We start from the raw sequence: 17,877 nt of genomic DNA on the forward strand, positions 1-17,877 counted from the left end.
ATAACTGGAGTCTCTTGAAGAAAGTGCAAGGGGTTACGCTGATTTCAATGAATTTCAATACAGTGATCGCTAGTAAAACTTTAAAAAACTGAGGTTTTTTTACACAGGATTTTTTATGGACTAATGAGCAACAGGCCCATCCATAGCTCAGTGAAGTTAAAGGAGGACAACCTTCTGCTGATGTTGGGAGGCTTTATATGAGGCCTGGGAAGAGGCAGGGCCGGGGCAAGATGCAGATCTTGGGTAGACCATTGGCTGCTGCTGTACCTATGTGAAGTATAAAAACATGTATTAGCTTTTCTCTTCTTACGTCTTAGAAATTTTATCACAATTTTGTTTTGAAGCTGTTGTGATTCAAACATAATAGATACTGGGGCTGTAAGATTTCTTTCTCTATGGATCAAGCAATTCTTCTCCTGTTTTTATTAAAATATTTATTTAAGGTAAGAAAAATATTCCCTTTTTTTAAGGTGCATAAATACACTAAGTGAATGTTGAAAACTGATGGTTCGTGATTTGAGCTGCTGCTTTGTTGTTCTAGCAGTCACAGGGAGCTCTCTGTTATTGTTACTGAGCATCATAATCTTCCGTTTAAATTGTTGGAAGCTCTCTTGGGATCCTTAATCTGCTTTATTGCCTGCTGCTTCTTGTTTAATGTTGTTCCCCAGAAGAAGTAGGAGGTGTCAGCATCATTAAGTCCTAAGGTAGCTGATACTGCTGTGTAAATTGTCAGCTTTTGGACGCTGTGGAGGCATGTGCTGTGATGATGGAAATTCAGGATTGTTCTGGTACGCAGGGGTATACTCTGGCTATGTCTTTAGGAAGTGTACTTCTGCAAGAGGTACTTTGCTTTCTGATCCAAAACTGTCATTTGTGGATTAGCCCTTTGGGTTTAATATGAGTGTTACTAAAAGAACCACATACATAGGAACCACATGTACCTTTCTGCTAAATTTTCTAGTATACTTTGCAATAATGTTGTCCATATTTATCCATATTTAGAGTTTGTATGTGTAATGTTTATTTTACATTTAGCCTAACATGTTTTGCAGAAAAGGTGATTTCAAAGCTCTGTCAATTACTGGTACAAATACCACTCCCTTCTTTCGGAGAAGAGAGCCAGGTGAAATGTTGCTGCGGTACCCAGCCGACCGGTAAATTCCTTGGGAATATCCAGATAGCGTCCGGTTGCGCTGGCCAATTTTGAGCGTAAGAACTGGTGTTTTCCATGGAAGCTATAGTGTAGCAGTCTGTGACCTACCTTAGTCAGGGAAGTTTCTTGACCGTTGCAGAGTAGTTGAGAGTACCTGACTCTCAAGGATGGTGGTATGGGGTGAAATAAAAACTTCAGTGAGTTCAGTATTTTATCTCTAGCAATGGCAAAAAGCAGATCCTTGGGGAGACTGTAAGACTAGCATAATATGAGCATTACTTGTACTGTGTTAGTTTCCCACCATTTGCAGCTTAAGGACTTCTTGAGACAGATGTAGTAGCGGCAGTGCATTTTGTGAGCTTCAGAGTAGTTCTCTTCTAGAAACTTGTCCCGTCTTCTCTGAAGTCCACAGAAACTTTTAGTACTCGTTTTAAGCTTTGCTGGATTAAGTGTCTATTTTGTGAAGGACTGCCTCTTTCTTTGCTTTGAATCTGGAGCCTGCCGGCTATGTTTTGTTCTTCATGAATGAAGTTCTTGCACTTGAAGAGAAAATTCATGTTCTTGTATTTGAAGAGAAAATGAAAAATCAATCTCCGCTCACTTCTTCTGGCTAATTAAGATTTTGTAGACCTCTGTGGTATTTCCCATCAAGTCCCTCTTTTTTGAGACTGAGAAGCCTTCTTGAGTCATATATTGAGAAGTAGTCGATGGCAGAAATCAATTAAGTGTTTGTTGTTTACGTCTCCTAACTGATATGTAGCTAGCCTGAAGATAGATTTGAACCTTAATTTTTTTTTTTTAAGTTTCTGCAGACTTTGTGTAAGGGCCTAAAAAGTACTGACAAGGTGCTGGCAACAAAAAGGGACATTCTAAATCCCTCTCGTCAGATAGAAGTATGGTAAAATTTCTGTGTACACGTGCAAATTTAATTCTTGTTTTAGGTCTAGGAGTATGTATTTACGTACAGTGAAATGTCCTACAATATTGCTGATAGCAGAAAATGGTTAAAAATGGTTAATTCAATTATTGGCAAATACATATTTCTTAATTATTTTTAAAAGCAGATTTTCCTACTCTTTGGATTGTCTCAATTAGATTGTTTTCAGGGAGTGCAAGCCAGCTATACACCAATCAATTAAAAGCCTAGTACTTTTCCTGGAAACTTTTCCTGGTACTTTTCCTTAGTATCCTTAAGCACTTTTGTGTATGCCATCAATATTAGTCTAGTATGTCAATTCAGGGGCTCCCAAGAGGTGGTATGTACCCTCTTAAAAGGGTTAGTAGGGATTAAAGGCTTTATAAACTTCATAAAGTTTATATTTTAAAAAGTATGATCTAAACTCTGAACATTAAGATCTTGATAGATTTATAGTTATGTTAGTTTGTCATTACTTAAAGGAAGTAATCTTAAACCAAACTGAGTTACAGAGTATGTTGTATTAAAGAATAGAAAAGAGCTGAGTGTTTTTGCTTTTTATGTTTTTTTGTGTGTGTGCGTGGTCGATTGATTTACAGGACAACACAAAGTAATATAATAATAAAAATCCAAACTTCTATTTTAGTGTACTGGGGTTCCTATTTGATTTTTGTTTTATTTTGGTTTTTTTTGGCTACATTTTTAGTTCATTGCTAAATGATGGCATATATTTGTCACCCCAATTCATAAAGAAAGTAAAAATGGAACTTAAAAGAGAGAACTGCAATCTTCTAATAAATGTTATGTGATAGGAATTGGCATCACATGCCCAAATTTCTCTGAATTTTAGAGGTGTCATTCAGGCTTATATCCTGTTAGATGGAAGCAACCCATATGTTTCTGGTTCCAAATGAAATGCAAACACAGATGAACTTGCTTCTCTAAAGAGCTAAGCTGAAGTCCTTCAAGGCAGGTTAAATTATTAAAAAGGGAGTGTCAAAAATACAGAAGACTTGTGTCTAGAATGAGTTGACCTCTGTAACAAGTTGAAACGTTGAACAAAGTTTATGCTGCCATGTCTAAATTGGATTGGTAGGAAGGTGTTTAATAAATTATTTACCTCTTGAAGGTTGCTGTTTCTTACTCTGAGATACTCAGAAGTTGTGAAAGTGATGCCGCCAAAGTCTTTACCATGTAATGTGAGAATAGGACTGAGACCGCCAACTCCTGACTGACTGCTAGCTGTGATTGCAATATGAACATTGCAAGTGAAATCTCTGACCTAATTTCTAAAATTATGATGATTTTCTCTTTTCCTAGTTGGGCATATTTGGGTCAACTGACATGGTTTGGCCACCTCTGGAGCGAGAAAGGAAAACTGAATGTGTACCCGCAGAAAAAATATGAAACCTGTGTGTGTCACACATTAGGGCTGGTGATACTGGTCCATACAAAAATTGTTGCTAGCTATTTACCTAGAACTTTTACCAACAAGTTCTATGTAAAGGTAGTTAAAAAGTTAAAGATACTTTTCTGCATTTTCTACTAAGTTGCATTCATGTCTGTTTCTGTTACAGGGTTCAGAGAGTCTAGACTGTGACCAAGTGAAAAAGCCCGCTAGAGTAGTTTTGCTGGAGTGGACTGAATTGCCCAAAGGAGAGGATCCAGACTATTATATTGTAACATACCAGCAAGCAGATGCTTTCAGTCAAAAAGTAAATTTCGTCAGTCTAAGCGAATAAGTAGTTCCAAATGTATCTAAGTTGTACGTACCAGTAGCTAATAACATTGCGTGTGTGTGTGTTTGAAAAACATTGTTCTGTAAAATAGCAAATAAAGAGAAAGTTTGGAAAAATTGTACTGAATTCTGCCATTCATGTCATCTTAGAGTCCTGTTGAAGCCAGTGGTACTTAAAAGACCCTTGGGTATCCTGATTGAATAAGGGTAGATAGACATATGTTCAAAGTTAAGAATATGCAAGTTCTTCAAGGTACTGTGGTTTGAAAGAGTCGTCTAACATCTCCAGGAGAGGCACAGACGCTATGTCCAGATCTCTGTGGGAGGGCCTTGTTCTTATTCTGAGCACAGGATGTTCTGGACTGTAAAGAAAATATGGGGATTTTATATGAAGGTGTTTGTTAATAGTTTGATTTCAAAAACGTTTTGTTTTAAATGCATTGGGTATTCTGCAGTTAACTGCAGCCTTAAGTTTGACGTGCTGCAATATAAGGTACCCTTTTAAAAACTTTATAGATCATTTATGAATTGTATTTTTGTACTTTCACTATATCCAGAATTTCTTTTAATTTGCAGAATGTAAGAAACATTTCTAAAGTTGAACAGAAACCTGTCAGTACTACAATTCTGCTTGAGGAAAACAGGAAGTATGATATTACAATAGAATCCCTAAAAAATGGCCGAATCATAAGTGTAAAATCATTTAAGACATGTAAGTAGTGTAACACAAAAATATTTTGGTATCATTATAGTTAGTCTAATACTGAAGGTTGAAGAAGTAGGGATCGAAATCCTGAGATTACTCACATATTTAGAAACGTTGCATCAATGTATGTTTTCAAACGTGAAGAGTAGAAGGAATAATTTTATATAACTTGTTTGGTTAGTCTAACAATTCTGCAATATGGGACTGATGTAAAAGTTTGGGAGATTTGTAAATGTTACTTGCTATACTACAGTAATTCTAGGAGAAGAGATTTATAAAAGAGGACCACTGAGAAGGTTACTTGCAGCCTGGCAATTTCATATCAACGTGCAGTTGTGATTGTTTGTCTTATGTAAGTTAAATACATTGGTTAAATATGAAATATTTTTGTTTCCACTTTATGACAGTCCCTGTTTAACAAGGGTTAATGGGTCGCTTGAAGATCTCAGTGTTGTGACTAAATGGGGCAGACTTTTAGTATAAGAATTTGAGAGTCTAGCCATTGAACTTATAAAAATATCATTTATAGCTGTAAATCTGTTCAGGACCACAAATCCCACTGATTACTAGAATGAAGGGGAATTCTAATCTTAATTTTGTAATTGCTTTAAAATAGTTTGTAGCATTACCTTTGTACACATTTCAAGCTCCTACTAGCTTTGGAATACAGTCTAGGATCTGAATACAAACATCATCATTGAGAAAAATACATAGTAAGTTGAAAACATTGCAGCAGCCATTGACTCGGCTGAAAGTTAGTACATTTAGCAAGCTACAGGAAATAATTCATGGTTATGCTACTAATGTGTTACTGTACTTGACATCTATTACTTAACTGATTTTCTAGCAAAGGATGTAGTTTTACAGTTAAACGCTCCTTAAACTGTGCACTTAACTTTTATTTCTTGTTGCTTCAGACATAAGTTTACATACCATGATGACAAAAAAGAGCATGACTTTCTTTTTCAGTAAAACATTTTCTGTTTTCACACTACCTTTCTTTCCCTACTGTGTGTATCCCTCATCACTTCTTAAAAGAAAAAGAATAATTAATGCAATAAAGCTGTCAGCTAATTATTCTGTTGTGGTAAAGACAGTATTTGTTTTTTCTTGATCTACTAGGTGGAATTTCAGAAAATGACATCAAAACATTTGTGACAGCTACTACAGTGTCTTTTAATTGGAGTACGATGACTAAAGAATTTTCAGGTTCAGTTTCACTGAATGATACTTCTCAGATTATAAAAAACCCCAGTGGATTCTCTGTATGGAATAATTTGACACCTGCCACCGTATATACATTTAAGTTTATATTTGAACAATTACATCCGGAATTTATAAATGTGTCTCAATCACTGGATATTCAAGCTGAAACAGGTATATGAGTTTGTTCTTGTCAATGAATGCAAGGAAGCACTGCATATTTGCTAGAAGAGTTAAGAGACCATTGTAAGCTTGTATTCCATTTTACAATTTTAAATAGATGGGGATTGTTTCATTTCATTCAAAGCTGAAAGAAATGGAATGTTAATGACATTGGTTATTTCTAATTAATATTTCTTAATATTTTAGGAGTAAGAATTCAAATATTTATGTGCAAATGTTTGAAGCTACCTACATTTTTTGCAGTCTCAAATAGAGTCAAGTGAATGTTGAGGTTTGGCATTGTAATTATTTGAGTGTATGGATTGAATTTGCTCTACAGTTTCAATGAAAAGGCGGGGAAGATCCTGAATTTGGTAAGGATTTGGAACACTTTTTGCCAGCATTCAAAGTGATGGGTTTGTACTGCTGAGTGGCTAACCTAGCTACACTGTTTTGTTAGGTGTTTTGAAGGAGGCAGGATTCTGAGGATGTTATGGCTTGATTGTGTAACTTCATTCCTTTAAATGTGCTACTCTGATAATGCAACATAAAATCTTTAAAATTAGGAACACAAAAGAAGGGATGATACAGGCTCAAATTCAACAAAATAATTATTTTCCTAAACTCAGGAAACTATTAAAAACAAATAAACTGTTAGCTTCCATTTTAAAATTTTAAAACTGAACTATCAGAAACTAAGCTTAAAGAATGAATTTTTTCATAGAGTAGGATAAAAATTAATAGATCTCTTTTTTTTTTTCTTCAGTGGGTTACAACCCCACTGGTTGTACTCTTTTAATTAAGTCAATCAGATTTTTTAAGACACTCAGGGTTTTGAAGGAGAGTTGTTTCATAGTTACTGAATTTGGGGGCTGGACTAGATGACCTTTAAAGGTCCCTTCCAACCCAAACTATTCTATCATTCTTTGATAATTCTTGGGGGGTTGCAATTGTGAATTAATTAAATGCTATCATCATCAAAATATTTGTGTAATCATAAAAAATCTAACACTGTGCCACTGCCATAAATGGTATGGAGTATCTTTAAAATCCTGTCCTTGTTCACCTGTAGGCAGCTGTACCCAGGGTTGGGTGGCATTCCAAAGCAGCTGCTATCGAATGAGTAAGGAGAGCAAGCCGTGGAAGGTGGCACAACAAATCTGTGAAACATCTTCACGAGGGGCGCATCTTCTTGACATAGGGAATGAAGAAGAACATGGTTTTATTTTGTCTCATCTCCAGATGTTTAGTCAAATAATCATGTTATGGACGGGTCTTAATGACCTCAAGGTCAGTATATTTTATTCTTTGCTACTACGTATATGGAAGCAGGAGAATTTTGAAATATAGAGCTCAATTCTTTGGAATAAAAAACGCTACGCAGTAAATCGGTTGTTTTTTTGTATAGTTGTTAGTAGTTATAAGAAGAATCACTATTTCTTCATATTTAGAAATACTGAAAATATTTAGCAGGCCATAGCTGGGGAAAAATTTATACATATAAAATAGTTTATACATAACATGTTCTTTCTTTTTTGTGAGTACTTCACAGGGTTATTGTTTTGCCTGTAGGTGGTGCTGCATTATCAGATTTTAAATCTTATTCTATCTGTATGTTACTATGGATATCAAAGTCTGGGGTTGGCTTTCTCAGTTTTGATGCAGGTCTGACATGTTGAGTGTTGAGCTTAGGAAGATCTGTAGAGTATGGATGGATGATGGACAGCCTAGTGAAAGAAAGGTTTGGAGCAAGATGTTTCTTGTAAAATGTTTCCTGTTCCTCATATTTGGGATATGAGGCTTCTTGATGCCAGCTCTGCTGTTATTAAATGGCTCACAGTGGTGTGGTGTGTAATTTGGGAACAGCTATGGAGATAAGTAAAAGTATTGGGAAAGCTCTCAGAAAGATGGAGGCACTCTCTCTGCCAGAAATGTGGGATCCAGTCTTCCTGTGATTAGGCCTAGTGAAAACTTTTGTGATAAGTATCAGAAGGTTGGGAGGAAGCCACTATTTTTTGGTTTGGAAAATCGACACTCTGAAGTTTAATTTTAATGTTGGTTTGGTCAAATTAATTTTAAAAGAAATGCTGTGAAAAACAGTAAAAGCAAAGTCAAGTCTGTAAGGTGAGGAGGTAAGTGGTAAACATGTCATAGACAGAAAATTTCTTTTTTGCAAACTCTGTTTAACTTAGTGGGGCTACATAAACAAGTTAGAGTGGGGTAAGATGAACTGAGGAAACACAAGCCTGTCTAGGTTTGCGGTTAGAGAAGCACTCTAACCTTCCTGGTTAGTAAAGCACCAGTAATATATGCATTTTACATGTAATATTTTTTATGCATGAGATTTTAGAATTGCTCTAATTTTTACACCGTAGTGATATAAATTGTAACCAACTTGGTATTTTAGAAATAAGGTAGAATTTGTAAGAATTTGCCAGAAATAGATGTTCCATGAAAGCATACTATTTTTGCATGTTGGAAAGAGTGTTAGAAAGGGTTGGGTTTTTGGTTTTTGTTTAATTTTTAAACTCTGATTGCACCGAAAAGAATTAATTGCCAGTTTGGAATTTGACTGTTAGTCAACTGTTTAATCATTACATGCATTTTTATGTTTGTGGGAGTCTAGTCAGTTAAATGAACTAGATGAGTACCTTGTTTTAGGAGTAACAGAGTATAATAATAAAATACTTCTTTTTCAAGCACTTCTTTCCTAAATATTTGTATTTAATTAGTGTGTTCAAGTACTGCATGAACATGTTACAGTCCTAAGTGTCATTGTTGTCATTTGTTCTCATGAGAACTCCAAATTGTACTTACATCGAATTGTACTTACCCCAGCAGTTCAAAGATCATGGGACATAGACTAGGAATTGCAAGACTTGTTTAAAACCTGAGATAACAAATATGACAACAATGACACTTAGGACTGTAACATGTTCATGCAGTACTTGAACACACTAATTAAATACAAATATTTAGGAAAGAAGTGCTTGAAAAAGAAGTATTTTATTATTATACTCTGTTACTCCTAAAACAAGGTACTCATCTAGTTCATTTAACTGACTAGACTCCCACAAACATAAAAATGCATGTAATGATTAAACAGTTGACTAACAGTCAAATTCCAAACTGGCAATTAATTCTTTTCGGTGCAATCAGAGTTTAAAAATTAAACAAAAACCAAAAACCCAACCCTTTCTAACAAGGGTGAGCATTCTTGTCAAAGACAACAGGGACCCTGGAGATATAGGTCAGTGCGCTGGGTAGGAATAAACGGAGTGCTTTGGTGATACCCTCGCGTCTGTCCTGACACTCTGTGCAGTTCTTCAGAGTTAGGAAGTGGAAAAGGTAGCCAAAGACTGTTTACCAAGGCTTCTCTTACAAGCTCTGCTACAGAGGTTTGTATCGTAGTAGTATCTTGTGGCCTCCTGTGCTTGCAGTTAACTCTGGTGCCCAGGAAGACCAGTATGAGAAAAAGATATGCAAGATATGTGTTGATCTACATAGTATTTTTGAAATGGCAGGCTAGACACACAAGTCCTCCTGAAAGTCGAATTATATCCTACCATTGAAAATCTGCTTTGCTCTGTTGGGAAAATGAAAGACATCACAGTATTTTTTTTTTAATTCAACAGATGACTTAAAAAATAAGCATAGTCTCAACAAACATGACTTTTTGTTGTTTTCTCAGAGAAATGCAAAGAATATTTTTTCTCCTTCCCCTCCTCCATTCTGCATATCTTCAACAAAATGGAAAAGCAGTGGAAGTCTTAAAATTATGGTGGTACCTCAACTTTTCTCCTTTACAGTACTTAAAGCATTTACTTAAGATTGTAGGACCACAGACTTGCTATGCCTGAAAGCACTTGTGCTAGTGTAGCTCCTGAGAGTGCTCCCATGTGACGCATAAATGTGTTGGGTTTTTTATTAATCCCCTGTAGATAGTAGTATATGTTAGTGCAGTGCAGACTGAAACCTGTCTCCCACTAGAGGGGACTGTATTGTAATGCTGTGAGCATGTTCTACAAGCATTTTTCCTTCAAAATATCATGTTGCCCCAGTCTAGTATTTGTAGGGTTCTGCTGGAGAAACTGAAAGTACCTCAATGGTTAGAAACCTGGAGCTGGGTGAGAGTGAGTGTCCTAACGGCTGAGTTACCAGCCAAAGGGAGAAAGGGGAAAAGACAGCACCTCATGTGATTGTCAATCTAGGCCTGGGGTTTTTTCAGCCAAACTGTTTTTGCTTTGCGGATGAATTTATGAGTATTTTTGAGTGAATGATTTTTTTTTTAAGTGAATAACATTTTTAGAAAATTATCCATCCATGATTGTTAGATTATTTGACTAATAGTGATTTTTAAAGGATTGTTTGTAATGATCAAGCACTCTACATTAGTTTTATGTGGCTTATATTATATTATATTATAACCTTGTCATCTATTGTAATAGAAGGGATAGAATTTTACAATTAAATATTTACTTCATTCAAAATTTTCCTATATAATTAATTTGTTTAAATGAAGTATGTAAATTTTGGATGTTTAGGAGATGCTTGCAATGACAAAAGCCTTAATAATTCATCAATATAATGTAAAAATACATGGAGTTTTTATTTCATTTTTTTCAATATAGGAAGAAGGTCAGCTCTTGTGGACAGATGGATCTCCTTATCTTCTAAAGGCTGGTATCTCAACTTTGTCGATGATACCAGAAAATGAAACTGACTGCTATGCCCTTCAGAGAGATCCCACTGGTCCAGACTATTTCTTCACAGGATTTTTCTGCTATATACAGCTACCATATATTTGTGAATATGAATGTAACTATATTTCTTTAAATCTTCTGCATTTATTTTTAAAAGCCTTCCCCCGATTATGTTTATCTCTGAAGATATAAATACAATAAGAAAATGTTGTTCATGATTTTTAATGATTTTTTCATTTTTGGTGTTCTTTTTCAGTACCTCAGGTACCAGAAAACTTCACGTTTAGTGTGCATGATGTCAAGACAACTGAAGCTGTATTTAAGTGGAGTGATATGGAGATATGGTTTAAGTCAGGCTTTGCACCTATACTTAAGTACTATTTTGATCAGTGGAAACCGTACATTCTGAGCTTGCCTGTGAATACGACTCAAACAAAAATTGTGCAGTTGTCTCCTGGCCTTTGCTATAGTTTTTTATTAGCAGCAAGAAACCCAGAAGGGGCACAGACTATCTTAAGTCCAATTCTGAAAGTAGAAACAAGTAAGTTACAAAAATAAGTAGCAATAATAACCAGATAGTCATGCACTTTTTATATTTTTCCTTTAATTACGCTATGTCTTTTGTTGATATTTTGTCTGAAAGTATAAATAATTCTGAACATGAATTCTGAATCCAGGATTGACCAGTTGGTATAGTGGATTCCCACATCTTCATTTTGCTTTTGTGCTGAAACGCTTTTTTGAGATTGATGAGGAAAAACTCGGGAGTTTTCAGTGGCCACAAGCAGAAAGCCAGCTACAATTTCTGTTTCTGTAAAGTGTATTTTAAAAGCTTATTCTTACCATAATTTTGCTCGCAGAATTCCTACTGATGTCCAACAGGAAAACTGGATGTCAGAGTAGAAGTTGAGGTATTTTTTGGCCATGCTGATGAAATGCAGAAGCATACATTCCAATCTGAAGTAAAAGATTTTGTTGGACTAAACAGAGATACTCCTACATATCTGCAGTAAAGATTAAGACAAGCTTCATGGTTTAAAAATACCATGTGTTTTGACCCACTGCATGATGCGCATAAGAAAAATCAATGAACCAATTAACTTGTGTTCTAGTAAAATCTAGCTGAATGAAGGCAAGTGAAACCTGCCAGTTGGTAGAGATGAAAAATGCTTTTGCATCTAAAGGTGATCAAATGGACATGTCCTCAAGGAAAAAGTACTTAATGGACACAATTTTAGGTGTGGCTTTTCTTCAGGTTCCTGCTTCTGTGGTAGCGGGAAAATACTCAGATTTGCAAAAGTTAAAGAAAACATACAGCCCTAACATTTTTACCAATTCCGTCAAGGCAGTCCAAATATGAGATAGAAGTCCATTTTCTTAAAGTCAGAACAAAAATAGATTTTTTTCTGAGGGGAAAAAACTGTTCCTTTTCTCCAGCAAGTACATTTTGTACAGTTCACTTTTTCGCCTGAGCTGCTTTAGTGCACTTGAGAGTCCTATCTCCTGTGCCTACCAGTTTCTCTGCTCCCTAATCTGATGGTTAGTTTTCTGTATATAAGACCTTGTAATGCAAGTTACCTCTATAACGGAGGAAAGATATTTCTGTTTTCTCCTAAGAGAAGCAAATGTGTTCTACCTCAGAAATCAGCTTTTCAGCTGCAACATTGCTATCTACAGAAACATGATTGTCCAGGCAAGGAAAAATAAGATGATTTACTAATTATTAGACTGGTGAGTGAGTTGTTGGAAGAGGTGTAGGAGACATAATGAAGAACTGTTTTAAAGTGATTTATAAAAATAGTGTGCATTGAACTCTTACACTTAATGAAATTCGGTAGATTTTGCCATTTAATACGTTAGGACCAGGTTTTAACCAACATGCGTTATTCATACCGTTGTCTTAGATGATGTTTCTGATCTGATTGAAGTATAAGAGAGAGCACCCAAGTGACGAGACTGAATTCTACATAAAGAGCTGTGGGATTCAGAAAACCTTAATTAGTGAAAATATTCCCGTGCATATCAATATTAGATATATAGTCAAAGTTGCTTGGCTTGATTTGCTCTAATGCTATTTAGCACTTATAAATGTGTACTGTTAGCTTTTCAGGCTGTATTTGGAAAAAAAGTTATTGAAAAAAGATATCAGAAGCTGTTATCCTATTTCTATTCCTAATCTTATTCAATAGGACCATTGCACTCCCCACAGTTAGAGGCTACATATGTTTCATCTTCAGAAATACATTTAAAGTGGAAGCCTCCAGAGCATTCATCCAATGCTGTTTTTCATTACTACCTCATCAATGTTTTGGACACTGAAGCCAACATTTGGGAACAGTTACCAGCTGAAAAAAGCGAGACTTCAATAGTAATAGGAAATGTAAAACCTTATCATCAGTATCAGGTGTATTTACAGAATGTAGCAGAAAAAGGAACTCTAAGCTGCCATGAGAAGCCTATTTTAATCACAACAGGTGACGTATCAATTTTCTGGAGGTTTTATTTCACTAGGCAGGGTTTAAATTGAAATACAAAGCACAAAAGTATTTTTCAGGCCATATACAGATTGTGGTTTGTTGGGATGTGTTGGGGAAAGTTGGGGGAATTCTCTTCTATATTCTCTGTTTACTGAGTCTAACCTTCAGAACTTTCCAAAAGAGTGAGCATAATTATTCCTTTATTTATTCACTTGCTTACTTACAGCACATTTGTATGTGCTAAAGAAGTGACATCATATTTGATGAATGTTTATAGTTTGTATATTTCATTTTAGGAAAGTAGAAACATTACCATAATGTCTCAGATTATGTAGGTGAAGACAGATTAATTTATTTTTCTAATCTAGATACTGTGACTCGGACTGAGTCATCTTTGTTGCTCTGTATATATCCAATGGAACAGAATATACTTGTGAAATAAGTCCCTGTTTGTTGTGAGAAAACAGCAGAATCTGTTCTGTAAACAGGTAGTTATCTGCAAACTATTTTAAGAAATAATTAAATGAATTAGTAGGTTTAAAATCAAGAAGTTTTTAGAAGAAAAATAAACCAAAAGGCATCATTGGGAAGTGGTTGTTAATTGATAGTAAGTTTCATCTGTGGTTTTATACTGACATCTTTTTCTTTGATCAAGCTGTCAGCCCACCTACAGCTGTTTATATTCACCCAGAGGATATACAAGAAGAGAGTGTAATCCTTCACTGGAAGCTGCCACAAAAGGGTCGGGAATCCTACATTCAAGTGAAACCTAATGCAGACATAGGGGACACTATGAAGTTTTTAGTAAACAATACAGAAGAATTAAAGATTGATCTCCTAATTCCTGGAATGCCTTATGAAATAGCAGTGGCAAGTGTGGATAATGGAAATATGAGTGAACTGAAGACCATTCAATGCACTTTAAGTAAGATATCTTTGAACGGTGGAAACTACAGACTATAATACACACAACATCAGTCTCAGTATCAGTACTATCGTCTAACAGATTTGGTAGATCAAGTCGATTTTCTTAATAGCCAGGTATCAAAACTAAGGTGTGAAATGTACCGATCCAATCCTATTTGTTAACAGCAAAGCAAATCCCTTAACTTTCAAAGAGGTGCAGCCTTGGGAAACACGTTGGTAGTACTGAATGTTGTTTAACTGTGATGAAGACCGTAGCAGGGAATCTTGTTCCCACTGACAGAAGAAATTGGGTGAATCATTGATTTGCAGTGAAATAAAGAAATAATGGCATGGTTGAAACAGACTGTTTTTGGAGGTGTGTTAGATGTTCTGTGAACCGTGAGAGAGAAATTAGCCTGCTATTGGTGAGAGGGCGCTGGGAAAAGATTTTAAGAATTAGAAGTAGTAGTAGCTGAAAGATAAAAGCTTTACATTGTTTATCAAAGGATCTTTTCTGTTAGTCATAGTTTACATGTTTTACATATGTGAAAGGAATGGTCAGGAATCATACATGTGGTTATATAAAGGCTGCAGCTGTCAGGTTATAGATCTATGAAATCTGTGTTGTCATTTTTTCTAAATGATTATGGTATTTTGGAGGGTAGCAGGCTTAGTCTTTTTTGGAATTTTTTATATAGGATTAGATTCAAAACACAGATGACAAAATTCTAGATGGGTTTTTTCACAGCTGTCAGAGCCAGCTGCAAGGGAAGAAAATGAAACATGTCAATATCACATCCATCAAACGTTTCTCATTCTCCATGCTCATCTTCCTGTCCACATGTACCTTTCTGTATATTTTTTCAGCTATCCTGACTTACCTTCTTGGTGTGGTTGTGGTTGAAAAGGTAATTCACTGATACCTTTGGAAGGCTAACTTGCTTTGATCCTGAAGTCATTTGTCAAATGCTTTTAGGATTTGAGTACTAAACACCTAAAAAGATCAGGTTGTTTATTTTTCTGAGCAATGACATGTTTTATTATGGTAGCTATTCATTTGCACTGGGCAAGCATATTTCACAGGGCAGTTGCATATCACAGTTGCAGATTAATTATGTGGTTTTCACTGAATTTATTTTCAACTGATTTAACATGTGGCAATTTTTTTTTTTCTTCTTTCAGAGCCCAAGCCTGTTCAAATTGTAGTTCCTTATGCGCTTTATAGCAATGCTGTGGTATTATTTGTTCGCATGCCTGATACTGGAGTATTTGATGGCATATATGTTGCAAGTAAAGGAGGACCTAATGAAACATTCATTCTAAAAAGTGATGGTAAAATAACAGTTGAAAACCTTACTGCAGGAACAGAATATGATTTCTTCATCTCCACAAAAAGTGGAAAAATGTTGAGCTCCTTTTACCATTTAACAGGTGTAAAAACATGTGAGTATTTTAAGTTTATTCCTATGAAATTGCACCATATTAAATTTGTATACTCTTTTAACCTAATTTTATTTCAGTGCTGTAGAAAAGACAGGCTATTTAAAAATGACCTTTATAGATCTGTGTATCAATTAATACTTATACTAACACTAGCTGGTTTTTAAACAAGAGTGTAACTGTCCCATATAATTTCTAAACTTTCTAAAACTGTGTTTTTTTATATCAAGTCTATAAAACTGTCTAGCAAGTATTTCAGGAATTTAGGCTGTATTAAATTGTTGTCCTTGTGGGAAACAAGACATGTTTTTACGATTTTAATTTAGTCAAGAAGATGAGTATCAATGGAATAATTTCTGCGTCTTGAAATTAGCAAGTTTATTTTTCCTGGTGCATCTTTAAGCAAATAATAAAAGCATTGATGTTCCCATTTTTCAGGATAAATTCAGTAACAAAGACATTTTTAAAAGTATTAGGGGAGGGGAACTCCTTCTAGCAAGGCCTTTAAAAAAGGAGTTTTAGTAAGAACTTAAAAACTGTTTAAAAATACCTGCTGAAATTCTATGTTTTGACTTTCCTGTTTTTTATGATAATTATACTTCCAGAAGTTTTTCTTTTCCTATTTTAGCATTTTCCTTTGAAATTTGTTTCTACTTGGTTTCTCTCTGAGCAGAAATGGCATAAAAAGAAAAGTTAAGAAAGGATAAAAAGAAGCAAGGAAGAAAGAAGAAGAGAATGAGAGCAAGACAGAAAAAAAATTCCCCAAATAGTGAAAAGCTTGAAAGCTGATTTTTCTTTAACTATAGTTTTAATAAAAACTTGGGTTTTGATTGATATTATGAAAGAATTTCCTAAACTTATCATGAAACTGCCTTAGAAAACTTTTCTGCCTCCTGCGGGGCCCCGACTTGGAAGAAAAAAAAAAATACTGACCCCTCACATGTATATAGTTTTTCTTAGAAAAAGTGTAAATTTTGGTACATTCCAGCCAGAAACAGCTGTAGTGGGGATGAAAGAGATGCAGAGGAGAATGGAAGGTCCTCTGTAATGTGATCTGAATTGTATCATACAAGGCCATACTAATTAAGGATAAAATGTATTTGTCTTGCCTGGTCTACCCAGTTTTGCTGAGCTGTTTGACAAAATTTAGGTACATTCTCAGCAGTATGCTGGTGTTATTGGAGTGATTAACTTCATTCTGGAGGATTTTTCTTCCTAGGAGTGGCAGCTCTATCCTCAGGGAAAAATGCATGTTCAGTCCCATGTGATTTTAACATAAGTGAGCAAGCAAGACATTTTCTTTGAATAGTGGCAATATTATCTATTTGTTCTTTCTCCATTTTCCTATTTTGGAATGTCTGTGTGTCTGCATGCCTGAGATGAGATTTTGCCCTCTATTTGTTTGAATCTGTTGCTGATTGTCTTCACTTTTATGTCTCCACAGGAAATATAAAAAGTGTTGGATTGAACAAAGTCTTCGATTGAACAGTAATGTGTTTTATGTTCTTCTGTAGGTCTGGCAGCTCCACACAATGTACGAGAAGATAACGTTACAGACACTTCAATACAGTTTGGTTGGGACCGTGCTGATGGAGATTTTTATCAATACGAAGTCACATGTGTAAATTGTGCAAGTGCTTTCAGGGTATGTTTTTTAAAAGACCATTTGTCTATAGGCAATGCAGTTATTTTTTTAAATCGTCTATTAAGTAATCTGAAGTGAAATTAAAAGCTATGTCTCCTATTAGAATAGATGAAGGTACCATTTACATAATATAAATAAATTTTGCAAGCAGTTCTGTGAAAGCTGTATTTGGTTTTCTAGGTCCAGAAGGTCAAGCAAGAAACAGCAACGTTTTCCAACCTTACTCCTGGTACGCTGTACAACTTTACAATTCGAACAGAAAAGGAAGGTTTCAGAGACAGCATTTTTGTGACAAGGGAAATAGAGACAGGTGAGACCACAATGTGTTAAATTCAGCATTTGTTTTGCTCTGTAATATGTCTTGCTTTCTTCTACTGTTTCTTGAATTTTATTTTTATCTCAAATAAAGAAAATGGCCTCAAGTTGCGCCAGGGGAGGTTTAGATTGGATATTAGGAAAAATTTCTTCACCAAGAGGGTGGTCAGGCATTGGAACAGGTTGCCCAGGGAGGTGGTGGAGTCGCCATCTCTGGAAGTGTTCAAAAAAGGTGTGGATGTGGCGCTTCAAGACATGGTTTAGGGAGCATGGTGGCGCTGGATTAATGGTTGGACTTGATGCTCTTGAAGGTCCTTTCCAACCTAGTGATTCTGTGATTCTGTGAAAAGTAACTCAGTCATCTTCATAATTTTCTCATCCTCTTTCATTGATATTTTCCTTATTCTTTGACTGCTTCTGTCCTTTAAAAGTCTGAATTTGAATATGTTACGGTGTACATTTAACTTCATAATAACTCAAACAGGTGTACACTCCAGTAACTGATACTCGCAC

The 17,877-nt window shown here is 35.4% G+C and overlaps 1 protein-coding gene across 1 annotated transcript in view; it reads left to right on the forward strand.

Moving 5' to 3' along the window:
* Window positions 1–395: 395 nt before the first annotated feature.
* The window catches only part of PTPRQ (protein tyrosine phosphatase receptor type Q), a gene marked incomplete at both ends in the record, with an annotated part of 146,358 nt that continues 128,876 nt past the window's right edge, over window positions 396–17,877 (forward strand). The window contains 12 exons of the mRNA XM_082008794.1: window positions 396–443; window positions 3,647–3,784; window positions 4,384–4,519; window positions 5,636–5,890; window positions 6,951–7,168; window positions 10,510–10,696; window positions 10,838–11,122; window positions 12,771–13,055; window positions 13,714–13,983; window positions 15,147–15,407; window positions 16,919–17,049; window positions 17,230–17,359. Of these exons, the coding sequence (XP_081864920.1) occupies window positions 396–443; window positions 3,647–3,784; window positions 4,384–4,519; window positions 5,636–5,890; window positions 6,951–7,168; window positions 10,510–10,696; window positions 10,838–11,122; window positions 12,771–13,055; window positions 13,714–13,983; window positions 15,147–15,407; window positions 16,919–17,049; window positions 17,230–17,359 (2,344 nt within the window). The remainder of the gene's footprint in view (window positions 444–3,646; window positions 3,785–4,383; window positions 4,520–5,635; window positions 5,891–6,950; window positions 7,169–10,509; window positions 10,697–10,837; window positions 11,123–12,770; window positions 13,056–13,713; window positions 13,984–15,146; window positions 15,408–16,918; window positions 17,050–17,229; window positions 17,360–17,877) is intronic.

This window comes from Phaethon aethereus (genome assembly GCF_964289735.1).
Source record: "Phaethon aethereus genome assembly, chromosome: 1".
NCBI lineage: Eukaryota > Metazoa > Chordata > Aves > Phaethontiformes > Phaethontidae > Phaethon > Phaethon aethereus.